This window comes from Centropristis striata, chromosome 12 (assembly GCF_030273125.1).
Source record: "Centropristis striata isolate RG_2023a ecotype Rhode Island chromosome 12, C.striata_1.0, whole genome shotgun sequence".
Classification (NCBI taxonomy): Eukaryota; Metazoa; Chordata; class Actinopteri; order Perciformes; family Serranidae; genus Centropristis; species Centropristis striata.
In genome coordinates, this window is record NC_081528.1 from 11754874 (window position 1) to 11772077 (window position 17204).

Sequence of the window (17204 nt, forward strand, 5' to 3'; positions counted from 1 at the left end):
GTCAATTAGGCGGTGACAAGCAGGTCCTCCAACTGCCTGCAGGCTCTGCAGCAGCCAGCAGTGTACAGTCCCCGCAATTAGTATCAATTTCTGTCGAGACCTCCTCGGAGCGGCGCAGACACAGGCCGGGGAAATGGCCAAACATTGTCCAAATAACACCGAGAGCCTCAGATGACAGCGTGTTAACCGCGCGGCGCTGCGGGGAAACAAAAACGTTTGAGTTTAGGAAGAACTGGGCATAAACTCAGGGTAGTTTCTGCAATTTAAACCGTTTAAACCCTTGACCCGGTCATATTTACGGCCAACAAATAAATTAACACCCATTTTCTTAAGTAGACCTAAAACATTGTATTGCTTGGTGCAAGAACATATTATATTCTGACTTTAATTCATATTTGATTTGAATATAATCTGGAACCACTCAGCACTTTTTGGCAGGAATTACTTTTTATTAATTAGCTTATTGTGAATAAACTGTAGGCTATTCACAAGAAGCGTTTTATAAGTTGTGTCACCACTTCTAAAGAGCTTAGTTGAAACTAATGTCTAAAGCATTTTCTTGCAAATTTTGGGTTGCCAAGTTGTCAAACCTTCCTTTGACTGTTTAACAGTTTATTTCTGGAAACGGGCTATGTTCTGCACAAATATCCACTCATAACCCTGTTTTTAACACTCATAACTACAGATCTGATGATTAGAACCCTTTATTAATTAGATATTAAGATTCATAAATACAGATCTGATGATTAGAACCCTTTATTAATTAGATATTAAGATTCATAAATACAGATCTGATGATTAGAACCCTTTATCAATTAGATATTAACATTCATAACTACAGATAGGCAACCCAAGAGCCATAATTGATTTGTTTTTTTACTTTTATAAATGCATTGGTACCTAGAGAAACCCAGAATGTGTTCTTATGGCTTTTATAATGGTTTAATAAAGAATTAGAGCATTGTTAACCACATTTGTTACCACATTTTGGGTTGCCAGGTTGTGAAATATCCATTTGGCTGGCGTTTCTGGTCCTTTCTATTTGGTATAAATGCTCATTGATTTTTACTTCTTTCTAATGATTCATCAAATTTGCAGTTATAAAGGTTAATAAATCATTAATAAAGGATTTTGATCTTCAGGTATACAGTTGCAAGTTTTAATACAAGATTGATCAGTGGATTTCTGCCCAGATCAGTTAAAATTAATAAATTAATAAATAAGAGCAACTTTTGGATTCTCAGGTTGTGAAATCTCCTTTAGACCATTTTCTAGAAAAGGACATCATGCGATCTGGACCAAAATCGACTTTTTAGCCTCATATTAACAGCAAACTTGAAGATTTAAATCCCTTCATTAATGACATATTGACAGAGTGACAAACTCATGAGCATTAATCAATAGTTTATACATGTGAATTTATTCAACAATACCTGCTTTTGGGTTTCATACCTGTAGTTATTAATGCAATAGATGGTTTAGTTGTTAAGTCTGCAGTTGTTAGTGTAATTAGATTGGATCATTTGCAGCCAGTTTCTAAAAATAAGTGATAAAACTGTCATTTTTCAAAACCTGTCAATCCAGAGATTAGCCTCATCAGTGGCTTGTAGGCATTCAATCCTGACATATACACCTTTATGAAGGGTGTCTGGTTAGAAAGAAGAACCATCTTTAAATTTACAGTAACATCAGGTTGGATTCAAACTAAACTCGGGTGTCCAAACCTGCAGATTTCGGTCCTATGAGAGAGTAAATAAACGTCAAACCAGCACTGTCACAACACTGACAGCCCACAGAGGGATCGCTCACCAAGCCCCCTTTGTACACGGTGTCACCGCTAGCAGCTGGTGGTGGCATTCCCGGGCCTCGGACGCTGCCCTTTGGCCCCCGGGGGGGTTGGACTCCGGACAGGGCGGCCCCAGCCGTCTCCACAGCGCCGTGATAGCTCGGGTCAGCGGGGCCAAGTTTCCAGCAGAAGAAGCTGGGGCAAAGTCAGCGAACAAAACACCCAGAGCTCACCAGGCCAGTGGGATCATTAGTATGAGCGTTTGTTTAACTAATTAGCAAGCTGAGCAGCAGAGGGAGGCTTGTATAGGCGACATGGACGTCATATATGGTTAAGGTATATGGGCATCCGTCAAATGCGTCAATGCAGTCTGCAGATTGTCGCTGCAGCGCAAAAATCAAGCGGAGATTGTGTTGATGTGAAGACCACAGGGGACATAAAGGATCAGATATTAATACACCAGATTGACCAAAATATCTCCCACAAAACCAGTCCAGAATAATAAAAACTGGAGCTGCCATATAATGAATAAAAACCCGCCGAGTTTGAGGACAAGAAGACATTATATTTTCAGGAGGAATATTGTCCCACAGGGTTCAAAGTACAGGATGGGGACAGGGCAGCACACTGAAGTTCAAGAACAGTGCAAACAGCACATGCCAACAAAAGGAGCCACACAGCATTCAGCTGTGGCAGAGCACAAGAAGTTTGGGGGGCGAAGGGGTCCCGCGTTAAATATGGGAAAGTTTGGGGAACGAGGTCGGCGGGTCAAGAAAAGTAAACAAGAGAGCAGTCTTGATGACAGAAGGAATTTAATATCAAAAATACATAAATCTTCAAGTGAGGGCAGGCGCACAATGGGCACAAAGGAGGCGAGTGTTAGGAGTCAACACAGATTTTTTGTTGGCGATTAAATGGATCGGGGCAAGTTGTTAACATTTAACACAAAACGTTGGCACTAGAATAGAGGTGGAGCAGAAAGGAAGGGGGTTTCCCGGGTGGAGCAGGGCAGCAGTGACGTGCAAGAAGGACAGCTCATGTGCAGGCAGAGATCAGGCGCGTTTAAAGACGTTGGAAAGTGTGCACCAACGCAGAATGCAGAGTTTTTAATATAAACCTGATCTTCAAGGTGCAGTGTGTGATTTTGGAGAGTATTAATTGATTGTTGCGTCATATACTAACGTGGTACACCAACCCAAAGCGTCTGTATTTGGCTATCTGGGATGAGACTCAAAAACATATTACCCTTCTCAAGAATCGCATACTGCACCTTAACGTGTGGTTTGTTTCAAGTAAAGTGGGCTATCTGTTGATCTGTTGGTTGCCTGTGGTCACATTTACGCACGACTTTTACGCACGTTGTGTGTCCTGGGAATGGATGCACTGACGAATAATCCCATCTCAGCTTGTTGAATCACAAATCCACTGCATCGATATCCGTCATCTGACACAATGTGCAGATTAATCTTGTCATCTTGTAGGAAATAGACCCACATTTGTCTCCGCGTCCCCTCTGACTGGCTGCCACACTGGACGCCGCGCTGAGAACTCTGTCTGACCTTCGCCCTCGCCCCTGCGAAGCCCTGTGAGTTCCCCGGCAGTCGCAAACAACTCTGAATTCCATAATTCTTCGAGAAAAGCCACTATTAGGGAAAAATCCTTCCTTTTTGACAATTTAATAGTGCAAACTAATCATCTGGTTGACACGGGCCATTCATCTCCGCGCAGGCAGACAAAGACAAGGCCTTTTCCATAGGTTCGTCTGGATCCTGCAGTCAGACCAGCCTCTATTTTGAGATCAAGTGCACAATAAAAGCATTGTGACTGCTTAATGGCTATGTTTGTGAAGCCACCCAAAACCCAGTGTATTAAAGGCATTTTTTTGGACTCTAACGGCCGCAGAGCTGAGAATAAAGCGGCTTCAATGAGGAGCAGAATGATACAAAACTTTGTTTGGCTGCTTAAAGCAATCAAAACACGAAACAAAAGAAAAGATAGGGAGTAAAAAACAAAGAGAGAAATACTGGGCGCCACAAAATTGCTTAAACCCCCCAAGTTATGAATTCGTTTCTGAATCAATTTAGCGGTGCAGGCATTTTCCAAACATCCTCTTGCGGGAGTAACAAGACAGGGAAATTGATCCGGAGAGACCTCACCTCTCGGTGCGCCTCAATAAAAGAGACATCAGCCTCTCTCGACGACTGTGTAATTTTTAATATATATGCAATAAATGTTCAATTTGTTTCCAGAAATGACGGGAAATAATAACGTAAAAATTTAAAGCCATCCATTACAGCCAAACAATGCTCATGCATACGTGCTGTGACGCAGAGTGCTTTGATTAATTCACACTTTGATTGTGTTTGATAAAGCAATAACGTGCGACTTTGGACCACTTGGACCATTTCCCCCTCTAAAAAAACAAAATGACTGTTGCTGTGCTTTGATTTCTAAAATATATATATTTAATCTATTAGGCACGTTTCTTTTAAAAAGGCTTGTTTTCTAGGTGGGGTCTGCTGAAACTCCAGCAGTCCTCAAGGGTGGATTTCCACACAAATTAGCCAAATTATGAATGACATCCAATTATAGGTGTCACACTGTTTCCCTCAGCAGCACTCATTAAAAGAATTGTAAATCCTCAGACACACAAAAAAGAAACCTCCATTGAATACAAATATTTAATTTCTTCTAATTGGATCTTATTGGCTGGAAATTCATCAATTATTTGGGCTAAATTAAATCAGCTGATTGCATGATTATAATGCCATATTTCTAATAGTAAAATACCTGGAAAATGAATATGTTTTAATGTCCTCTGCAGAACATCATAATAGATTTATCCTTTAAAAAACACTATTAACTTTATTAGTAAACTATTTCTTCTTATCATACCAAGGTTAGGTTGTCAATTTTAATGTAAACTCACTGTTATAAGTCTATTTTGGAATGTTGAAGTGATCATTTAGGAGATATTTTAAAGATACATTACATGAAAGGTCACAATCAGTCCATATTTCAGTGCCACATTAGATGTTTGTGTCTGAGTCTGGTTGCAGCTGTTTTCTAGACATGTTCAGATGCAGGTAGAGGCGAGGCCGGGGGTCTCGGCTCGCTGTAGACCTTGACACAAAGTGCATTAAGTTGGCTGATCTCTCTCTCAAAACCGTTTGATTAATTCACTCCCATTCAGACCCAAGCAGAGCAAGGAGTGGAGGGACGTGACCAATGACATAATAGGCTCTGTCAAGCAGCCTTGCAAAACGCCCAGACCATTTGTGGTGACAATCCTGATGCCATCAGTTCCATTATAGACCCCCATTCAGCCCAGAAACAAACATAGCTTTACTCCCAAAAAGGGAAAAGTAAGCTTTCTGCTGGATCCCCTTTGCCTTCTGTGTCAATAGTTTTGTGGCTCAAGGCTCATTGTGGGCATCAGTTTCCCTCCAGTCTTTGTAGAAATAACTGTATCAGCAAAAAACAAAACAAAAAAGTATTTATGTGGATCCATCATTTTTAGGAATACTGCAGTGATTATATTTGTTATTTATATATATGCTAGGTATATTAATTTGAAAATATTCAATCAATAACCTTGATTTTAATTTGAAACTAAACAAAAGGCTGCTCCTTTCTGCATTTAAGATAACAATGTCCAACCCTAACCCTTACAATGTCTGTGCACATTTCTTCTATTCGCTGTAGTAAGATTTAACTGTCTTTGCACACCTGCAGAGACAATTATGGAGATGCTGAAGAGTTTAAGTTAAAGAAGTCTGTAATACACAGTGAAGACCTTGTTAAAGAGGTGAAGGAAATGTAGTAGCACAAGATGCTTAAGAACCAAAATATTTTCTATAAAATTGATGGCTTACATGCAGAAAAAAGCTCATACTGATAACTAAGAGGAAAATAATATAGTCTGTCTGAATCTGGTCTGCAAGAAAACACACACTGTGTCCCCCCAAATGTGTTATTTTTTTTGCCCAAATTACAGTAAAAACCAATATTGATGGCAGTCTCCCAAAAGATGGACAAATATCCAGCTTGAACATGTTGAATTTTGTCATGTGTGTATAAATGACAGCAGCGTGCAGGCTGACACAAATCTCTTAAAACATGTTGGAAAATGTTGCATGATCGGATAAAACACAGGAACCTATTTATTTAGTTTGAACTTCAAAAGCTTCACATTCTCTAACAGAAGCAACATCCTCCTTTTTTATTTTTCCTGCAAATATTGAAAGAAGATGTCAACACATTTCTCTTTTTTTTTAAAAAAAAGCGTGTTTTAATCTGATAATAAAGGGGCGAAATAAATAATATTTTGTTGCCTTCAAAATTGCAGGGGAGTAAACAATCACATGCACACCAATGAGCTGCATTAAAACAAAAACCATGACCTCTTGGCTGTAGAAAATATTACTCTTATGATGCGTTAATGTGAAAGGATCTCTTGCATTTTAGTGACTTTTATTGAGCAAATATCTACTTGTTTTTGCTGTCAGTAAAAAGCATCAAAGCAAAATCTGCTTCTGCTGGACATCAGCTGAACATTTACAGAATTTTAAATAATAATAATAATAATAATACTTTGTACATTATCCCGGAAGAGCAGCAGCACTGATTTTACATTTTATTTATAATTATTATTATGGTATTAAACACCTTTAACATTTCATTATAAATCACAGGGAATTTCTTCCCATCATGAAATAATCGTGAACGCTCCTGTGACTTGTGTGAAACGCCTCCTTAGATCAGCCAACAAAGAGATAAAAGGCCGAGTAGTCTGTTGATAACTCGCTTTATTGTTTCTTTAACCAGTTTGAGGGAAATGCACCGTGTCCTTCTTGTCCTCTCCATCTAACCGGCGCTTTCTTCCCGTCGTCTTCCCTCCCTGACACCACACCCTGTTTGTTTAAGGCCGAATGGATCCACAGACTGAGATAGAGCGATTACAAGCGCATTCCTTTCACTATACACGCCCGTTTGTTTCTTCTATAAGGCTTTCACTTGGCTATGTCAGGCTATGTCACTCATTGCCTTTTATTTGGTTTTCTTTCTGCTAAAAGCTTCAAAGGATTAGATATAATGCAGGAATAAAGTGAGCGCAGGTTGAAAATCTATCTGTTTACGGATTGAAAGGGTCATTCGAGATTAGAAAAAAATATCTCGATTAGGTTTATTATTATTTTAGGCCTAGTAGCAGTAGTATTATTTTTCTGTTATTAAAATATTGGGAATAATAATACGAATAATAGGCTAAAAATGGGAAGGGGATGGGATTACAACAGCAACAACAGCAACAGCAATAAATTATTATTATTATTATTATTATTATTATTATTATTATTATTAATAATAATAATAATAATAATAATAATGTTATCATCTGATTTTAATTTAACTTGTTTTTTGTTTTGTTTTTAATCGAGGAATTATTCTGAAATAGCTCGTAATATTGCTTTTATTTTGTTTTCGACGGTTTTTATTTTATTTATTTATTTTAATATAAATAAATAAACATTTTAAGGTGCAGTATCCTGTTTTTGTTGTAGAAGTTGACCGACGCATAGATGAGAAGAAAAAATCCCCAAACTGCTCGAAATGATCAGTGTCTGAAGAAGAAAAAATCCCCTATAGGCTGTTTATCTCACATACACTAGTCTATATATTATTTTATAATACATATTCATCCTGATTATAGGCTATAGCCTAGATTTAAAGATATACATATTTTGGTTTAATTTTTAGAAGATTAAAACAGGATTTTATTCTATTTTTAAAATACTTTTGTATATCAGAATATAATAATGTTCTTATTTTATCCTTCATTAATTCGTTGTGTGTCTCTGATACTCATAAAACGACATGGATCACTACTTTTCATCGCTCTAACATCCCCTTATTATTATTCTATCTACTTTACCTATATATTCATATTAATAATTTAGTATTTCTGGACATATTTATGTCTCTTTAAACGTCTTTCGGGATGTCTCTGTTGTCCCTCAGAAGCCTGGTCAAATTAAAACTCGGGCAGAAAATGTTGTCTCATTTAAATTCTCACCTTGAGCTCTCTAGTGACTGGTAATGGTCCGAGAGGAGCTGACGCTTAAAAAATCATCAAGAGCTACCTGTTTGGTGAGTTCTGTCATGCCCGACAAATTACACGACATTTTAAAGCAGAAGAAGAAAATAAAAGGAATGAAGACAATGTTTCTGCAGCAGGCAGAATCATCAGTTAAACATAGAAAAAGCATGCACGCTACAGCCTTACTTACTCTGTGCGCTGTGTTGTTCAGTCTCCGCAGTTTAATTACAAACCCTAATTTCCAATCGCAGATAGTGTCAAAAAATCTGCGACTATTTCTCAGAGATTCCCTTTAACAAGTGGAAACTTAGTGTCCTCCTGCACCATTTTATACATGATGAGCCGTCAGTAATGGGATTATTAAACAAAAACGTTTCAGGCGCTGGCGTTAACCTTTTTTAATGCCTAATTAGGTTTTGCAAAGAAATAATTAGATTCTACAGTGCTTACACTGCCTATATTTTCAAATGGCATCTGCAGCAAACACATCATCCTGCGACACTCGTGCCAATAATCTGCGGATATATGCGCTGCAGCGGCAGTCAGATGTAACATTTTAAAACATGTTGAGACCAAATAAGGTGCACTTAAAGCTAAAATAATCATCCAACACAGGCTATAGGCCAACCTGCAGGAGCAGGTTAGTCTGGTGGAGTGCGCTCTCTGGTGGTGGCTTGCAACATGACATTTACATTGAGCAAAGAAGAAGATCATTATGATTAAAACAAATATTCGACATATTTCTTATTCTTAATGTTTAAATAAATTAACGTAAGCACATTTAGTGGTGCAGTTCTCAATCGTTACTAATCCTTAAAAAAAAGATTAGTTCATTTGCTATCTATATTTGTGGGCGTTGACCACTGCGCATGCGCACTTTGAAGCGCTCTGTGCTCTGTGCATCTGTATGTGCTCGACAGGAGATACTCGACACAATAATTTGTTTATACTCTGTATGTATTTTATCATTGTGTTTTATTTATTGTGTTTTACTGTGGTTCTTCAGCTGTCACGTAATTTATATATATATATATATATATATATATATATATATACACGAGTTGTTACTTAATTAGCACAAAATGTTTGCATATAACACAAAAGCAAATAAAGCAAATACATTTAGAGACAAAAGCTCTCAAAGCTCGTATTCCACTTGAAGCCATCCAAACATTATCCTCAGGTGATCTGAATGTCATTTATTTTCTTTATTAAATGTGGAACTAATTTTTGCATTGTGGGTTTTAATTGTCTATGTTTTTAGTCTGTAAATGTTTTTTGTTTTTTTTTTGTTAAATTTGAAAATAATTTAGCAAATCCATAATTTAATAATAACATTTAGAATCTGATTTATTGGTTAAGGATCTTTACAAACACAATTAATTTGGCTTCCAGATGTTCTCAGTGTACTTCAACACTGCATAGGGAGATACAGATACAGATATACAAATTAAACTATGGCCACAAACCTAAACTAAAATAACCTGTAAAACATAAGTTAAGTCAAGCAGGTGACTTGATTACCTTTTTTATGCATACACATATGCATGTACATTAACCACGTTCCTGTTTATAATACAGTTTATTAATTTGGGAATTACTGTGAACCTGTCTACCACAAATATATTTCTCATGTTTATATTTTATATATGTATAGACTTTATTTTATCCCTTAATATACCTTCAGAAGTATTATGTATTTGATTATTTGGGCTTGTCTAAATGAATAAAAGGAGAGATGGAAAATATATATAGGCATAAGTATACATAAAAACAGATAAATAGAACAGTGTCAAGTATTAGCATTTGAAAAAAATCATGAGCCCAGAAAAAATAAATATTAATACTAAAAAATATGAAGGAGGAAAAAGAAGTGCATAAAATATATCTCTTGTTAAAGTGGAAGAGCTGTACAGCTATATACATGAATGTGAAAAATGTTGACCAGGATGTGGGCAAAAGTTCACATAATGGAAGAGATGTTGATAAGAGTCTGTGTTACTTGCATGATTTTCTTTTTATGCATATTTGATGAGTATTGTTAGAAGGAGCATGGGATCTAAGATGCTAATTCTTGCTTCTTTTATTGTAAGATAAGACACACTTTATTGTCCTTGGAAGGAAATGTGTCTTGGACTCCAATGCTGTCATATAAAGCTGCTTTACAGTAATAACAGTACAGGTACAGACAGAATACATACATATAGGCCACAGACCACATATAACATATACACAGTATACAAGAAACAGTGCAATGCACACATACACACACACCTGCCCAGACCCTCCCTCGCCCACTGTATTACATCATGGGTCATGATCAATAGTACAATTGCACAATTTGTTTGGTCCTCGGGACATCTAGGATCTTAATTGAGGTGGGCAAAAATTAATTCTTAAAAGGGTTCAGCCTGCAAGTGTGCAGAATATGTGTCTGGTCAGACAAGATTTTCTCAGCTTGTCTGAGCACAGACTGCTCGTAGATGGACTGCATAGGGAACCATTTCAGACCGCCCCATCACCTTCAAAACACCCTGAGTCTGCGCAGGAAGTACAGTCTTTGCTGGAGACGAGCACAGGTAATCAACATTAACCTGCCAACTGAAACAGTTATCGAGATGAACACCAATATACCTATAAGAGCTGACTTGGTTGATTGTTCCCCAATGGATGCACAGTGGAGTATGGTCCCCTATGGCTTTAGGGTCCAGCACCATCTCGTCTGTCTTTTGGATGTTTATTGTGAGGTGGTTTTCATCACACCACTGAACAAAGCTCTGTAGCCTACTTCTGTAAAATTTGATGAAGGGGCAGTGTGTTTGGTGCTGCAGGCTCAGGATGGCAGTGTCGTCTGAGAACTTAAAAATAAAGTTTAATAAATATTGTGTTTATGACAAATTACAGAAACTTGAAACTAAAACACAGAGCAGTAAAACAATGATCAGGGTTTCTTGCAGTTCATCGTCTAACCACTAAGTGACAGTGTTGCATATGATCGAAGAAACTCTCGCTGTCAAATCTCGCGAGTTACTTTCCCTGTCGAAGGTCAGCTGATCATTTACTTCAGCAGCCTGTCAGTTTGCATGAAACGTAGCTATTCGACGCTGTAACACTGGTAAGCTGTGTGATTTATCACTGCTATATATACTATAAAACAAGAGTAATCGTTCTGTACTAGCTTCTCTAAACAGCTGATGTTTAGCTGATGTATAATTCAGGAGCTAGCGGGCTAGCTACCAATAGCGGAGGGTTTAGCCTCACATGCTAGTAACGATGGTAACAGAATATTCTCGAGCCACCTGCTGCTAACGCTAGCATCACGTTAGCATTAATAAAACACCAACAGTAGTCTCTACTGGTTATTTCCAGACCTTTGTCCGTAATGATCCACTTGTATCAATAATAAAGCGTAGGTGGTTTCAGTTTGCATTGGTAGTCCGTGAAATAAAACAGTCATTTCGTACCCCAGCTAGCGTATGCTACATGTGCTAACGTTTGTGTAAACGAGCTAGCGTTACATCTTTCACTTTTGTTTTAGCAAATGAAAGACAACGGGTTAATTCATTAGTTAATTTGCCGTGAAGATTTAGTTTTATTGAGATGAAAGGTTTCACTCACAAAGCCGCCGTCTTTTTGGTTAACCATGGCTGAGTTAGCTGAAGTAGCTAAAGCTAAACCGGTGGTGGAGGAAGTATTCAATATACACACAGCCCTGTGTTGTCCTGCTCGATTATAACACTGTAAACAAGTGAAAGTCCTGCATTAAACATGTAACTTCAGTAAAAAATGTAATGCCACACCTTAAAAACGAGTATTGTCTGAATAATGTACTTTAAGCTTTACAAGTAAAAGTCTGGTAAACTGCTTTATAATATATTTAGATTACTACTCACGCTTTAGTGTAAAGAAAGGGCTTTACTATTGTAGTTAGCTGAGGTGGACTCAATTAATGATTATTTCATTATGACATATTTCAGTAATCCGCTTTTTATTTGGTATGATTCTAAAAAACTGATAGAAATGTCATCACAAATTACCAAAGCCCGAAGTGACACCGTCATAATATTTATTTTTGTCCAACGAGCAGTCCTAACCTGTACTTCATTCAAATAAATGTAGTTTATAGAATGAAAAAGCAGAAATCTTCCAATTAAATCTTTAGGTAAAAATTAAGTAAACAATTATCAAAATAGACAATCAACAGTTATTTTCGTCTGTACCGAAATCTCTGGTGGTTACCGATAGTAACTTTTTCTTTTTTTAACAAAGCATTACATTTTAGAAACTGTTGAACTGTTAAAAATATCCTTAATACATTAAGTATTTGCTAATAATGCTGTTAGAAAACTGTAGTGGAATAAAAAGTACAATATTTTCCTCTGAAATGTAGTGGAGCTAAAGTAGAAGTGAAACAAATCCAAACCTTTCATTCCAGTTATGATTTTAAATATTCCCTGACAAAATATATTCAGCTGACTAATCTATAAATAAAACATTAATCATTAAACAGTCATTACTTGCAGCCCTTGGGAAAGTTTGTAAGTAGTTATTTGTGACTCCTGTTGGTGTAACTCGTCAGTATTGCTTCATGATGTAACTTTGTTTCCATCAGAGCAACACACACTCCCAAAGATGGCTGATACAAACCAGCAAAGTCCTCCTCCCCAGCTAGGGCCTGTGGTAAGTTAACTGTTTGATCCACACACTTACACCTTCCAACTCTTTCTCACTTTGTAAGGTGAACACTACTGAGTCTACTTACAAAGATGCTTATTAAAATGAGTACTACTCAGTCTACACAAACATTTGCATAATGTCTTCTTGGCTCTGATAGTTTCCTCAGAAAATAACCCCAAACCCCTGAATACAGAGGTTTCCACAGAGGTGCTATTGTATAAGAGCAGGTGTGTCTTGAATTGGATTTTTTATTTATTTTGTCTGGCTGGTTTATGCTGACCGATTAGAGAGCATTAGGGAAGGTCTTAGCATTTCAGCAAATCCGTTGTCAGTAAACATGAGAAAACAAAAGGCCCATCCTGTCATAGCAGTGTCCCAGCACTTTGCTTCAAAGTATGGAAAAGTTAACACTGCTACACCCTTCACCTAAGATGTTATATCTACGAGTATACTGGATTTTTATTCTTCAACTTTTATGTGTCCAAAACTTTTGAATGTATTTTTTTTTTTTCTTTCTTCCACAGCAATTTTTAATGAGTAACAAACTGGAAACTGCAATGTGGCTTTCACGACTCTTCACAGTCTACTGCTCTGTAATGTTTATTCTACCAATTCTAGGGTGAGTACACTCACTGACAGTGCACATCGTCAACACACTGCTTTCACCCATTTCTTACTCCCAGCATGAATAGGTGTCAGAATATTTGTGACTGCTTGTGTATTTCAGACCCTATGCAGCAGCTAACTTCTATCAGCGAGCCTTGTTAGCGAACGCCCTCACCAGTGCCCTTCGCTTGCATCAAAGGCTTCCACGCTTTCAGCTGAGCAGAGCTTTCCTGGCCCAGGCTCTTCAGGAGGATAGCTGCCATTACCTGCTTTACTCACTCATCCTGGTCAACTCCTACCCCATCACAAGTATCCTTTCACCTCCAAATACAGGGACAAGTCTCATGTATAGCGCTGTATATCTGGTTGAAATTCGAAAAGCATGCATCTGTTTCGTAACATGGATGCACTCTGTACATTTGGTGAAGTAATTGCGCGAAATGACTTTATTCGATGGCTTTTTCTATTGATCCTTAACACTTGTGTCCAGTGAGCATCTTCCCAGTCTTCCTCTTCTCTTTGCTTCATGCAACTACCTACACAAAGAAAGTCCTTGATGTGAGTATAAGGCAGCAGCCACCTGCTGTGACTTTTAATGCTGTTAGTTTACACTGTAGCCATTCGCTGAACAATGTTTAACCCCCAGGTGGAAAATCACCACCAGCCAAATGTTTTTTTAATTATCTACTCAATTTACGAGTCATTTCCCAGAGCCCTAAATTCAACCATAAAATCTGATAAAGAATCAGATTGAAAATGCTATAATGTTGTCAGTATTTCATTTTAACTTGGTGCCTCATTGTAAACTTTGACTTACTACAGCTTTGTTGTCAGCTAATGATGTTTCAATTTCTTCTGACAGTCTGTGGGCCCCAGCAGCTTGATGTTTATCAGAAACATCCTGGACAAACTTACAGCCAATCAGCAGAACATCCTGAAGTTTATCGCCTGCAATGAGATCTTCTTGATGCCAGCCACAGTTTTTATGCTCTTCAGGTAAGTGCACATGTAAAAGTGTATTTTTGTGTTTTTATTGTGGAGAGACGATGCAGATCCTTACTGTCATATTTTATCTATTCCTTTGGAATATCATACCTTATCTACCAATGGCACTATGATGGAAGTAATGCTTGTGTTATTAAACTGGTTATTGCTTGTGTGACTTATGTGTGTTTATCACTCTTGCGCTGCCCAAAATAATTGGTAGAGATTGTGAGCAGCTAAACAGACTGGTTTTCTGTGTTGTCAAATGCCAATATGGTCACGCTATTATTGGCCTCTTGATTTTTATTGAGAAGTGCACGGATTGCATTCCTGCACAGCTGCTACATTTACCACATAAATAATTTTCTTTAAATTGTCTCTCCGCTATCACTGCATGTGTGACTCACTTTTTTTCATATGCAAATTTCAGGGCAGCCTGCAGTGGTAAAAAGAGACCAGATATTCATTGTATTTAACTACATTTGTTTATACAAGTATTCAATCTGCTTGATGATATACAATTTCTATTAATATATAGTTTATGATAGAAATGTGAAACAATCTACAATTTTGTAATGTCAGTATTCGCTTTGTCTTTCTCACAGTGGCCAGGGGAGCTTGTTGCTGCCTTTCATTTATTACCGATTCCTCACCCTCCGCTACACATCCAGAAGAAACCCATACTGCCGGTAAGATGTGGAATAATATCATATAATCACAACAACAACATATAATAACAATATTGACGCAAAGCACAGGTATCTCAATTTTACGCTTCTGCTTGTCTTAGATACTCATCATTCGACACAGAAGATTATTTTATTTCAAACTAAAATAAAACGAAAACATTAATTAATATTGCATGTTTGGAGCCATTAAAATGTATATACCTTGCATACATAGGGACTTATTTTTTAGCTCGACTGATATTATTGGCAAACATGAGCTGTGAGATACAGTATTGTGGTGTCGGCCAAAAAATAAATTTGGGGGGGAAGAAATTACGGAGATTTGTTTAAAGTGTTGTCACAGATTGCTTGTACACAAGAGTGTAGAGTGCTCTGTCTATTTTTCAGGCTCTGCTACATGGTTATGTATGTGTGCTGAAACATACTAATGTAGTAGGCTCAGGCCGAATCAGCTTTTTTCACACCTTTCTGACATTTCACAGAGGTATACGGTATATGACAGTATTTGTGTTTCTGTGTAAAACCCTACCCCATTGCTTGGAGATGGATTGAGAGCTACATTACACAAGCTCTTGTGAAGAAAGGAAAAAATCTTCTACCCGTTTTATCTTAAACAGAAAATACAATTTAATAACTTTCAAACCCCTCTTTTCCAACAACCATCACCTCTGGTTTGAATGAAATAAGTCCTTAATTTGGCAAGTATGATGTAAATATCCTGCTGTTTTCCCCCAGCTGTCTCTCTGCCATGCTCAGGCTGCCAAGTGATTAGCTGTCCACTGAATGAGAGAAATGTCTAACTGTTTCATTTCAGAAAGTTCTTGTGCCCAGTAATTTGATTAGAAATGAATAAATGTGCTGAACTTGTTAATTTCAGTAGAATATAATCTGCTGGTCTACTATTCAGAAATGTAAAAGCTTAAAATGATGTAAATTTAATAATAACCTAATCTGTTTCCACCGCAGCACCTTGTTCACAGAGCTGCGAATTCTTCTGGAGCACTTCATCATGAAGCCCGCCTGCCCCGCCTTCTTCAGGAAGATGTGCCTCAGCAGTATCGCCTTCATCAGCCGCCTCGCCCCCACGGGGGTCTGATTACACACTATAAAAGTTTTGTTTTCTTAATGGTTTGTTTTCCCACCGTTTAGGATGTGACTTAAACTCTGATGAGGACAGACATTGCCATCAACAGAAGGAAGGAACTGTTTTTCTGAATGTCAACTTTATAGCCTGTGCTCCAACTTCTCTGTATATTTGAGTGCAGTTGAAGAGCAGCCAGTAATGCACTGAAGTCTCATGGCGATGTTTCTTCTAGTTCCCATCTTCTAAATGTGACCTCATTCAAGCGGTGGACACCCCTCATTTTGTTACGTTCACTGAATGCAGCACAGCAGACATCAGCTGTGACCTGCATGTACTGGCTGTTATTATTTTTTTTCCCTTTGTGTCCTTATTTATTCATGAAAATCACTTATTCTATGATGAAATATTAACATTCTGAGATTAGTAACTTAAATTAAAATGTGCTTATACATTATTGAAAATATATTCCTTTTTTTAATGATCAAGTTGTGCTTGGATGGATGGAGGATTGGGGTTTGTTTGCAGCTTCTCCGTGGTCCAATTTCTGTGCAAAACATCTGATGGTCTGATTTGTCTAAATGCCTGATTTTAAATGTATTCTATCATTGCCATCACTCACTCTTTTAACAACTTTAAAAATCTATGTAGGTAAGAGCTGATGTCAAAATGGGTGTTGACTTGAGAAACAAGATATCTGCTGTATTTTTTAGAATATTTGAAGGTACCAGACATTTTGCCGTAGGATTCATATTTGAAATGAGTTGCACGATGCCTGTCATGTTTTGAATGCATTCTCACCTTGTTTCTCAGTCTGAAAGCTGTTTTGAATTTCGCTTCATTTATTTGTTGCTTTGTAGTTCTGTTTTTGCTTAACGCATGCTCTGATTTTTTTTTCTGCCATGTTAAATGTGTTTCTTTGCTTACAGACAAACCACATTTTTATGACAAGAATAAATGATCTCTTAATTAAACCAATAAAATATTAAAGAATAGTAATGTGGTTTGTGCTTACAATTTGTTTTAATTACCAGTTAATCTTGCCCTCATAATCAGTCCATCTTAAACTAATGATGCATATTTTGCCATCCATGGATCTGAAATGCATTTTGTATTTTAATGGTATTCTAGTGTAGTGTGGAACACATCAAAACTTGCAGTAGGTAAGTAAACTATACACCCACAGTAGTAACCACTTTATTTGGTACACCTGTACAATTTACAACGGCCATAAAGTGATTTTATGAGGGCCATATTATTAAGGCTTTCTGCCACTGTCAAACA

At 37.4% G+C, this 17204-nt stretch overlaps 1 protein-coding gene across 1 annotated transcript; it reads left to right on the forward strand.

Annotated features, from left to right (window-relative positions):
* The first annotated feature begins 10911 nt into the window (after positions 1 to 10911).
* Positions 10912 to 16915, forward strand: tmem33 (transmembrane protein 33). Its single transcript, XM_059346950.1, has 8 exons — positions 10912 to 10998; positions 12496 to 12563; positions 13085 to 13179; positions 13288 to 13475; positions 13657 to 13724; positions 14029 to 14162; positions 14756 to 14839; positions 15806 to 16915. The coding sequence occupies exons 2-8, from the start codon at positions 12516 to 12518 to the stop codon at positions 15933 to 15935; spliced, it is 747 nt and encodes a 248-aa protein (XP_059202933.1). The 5' UTR covers positions 10912 to 10998; positions 12496 to 12515; the 3' UTR covers positions 15936 to 16915.
* The last annotated feature ends 289 nt before the right edge of the window (positions 16916 to 17204 follow it).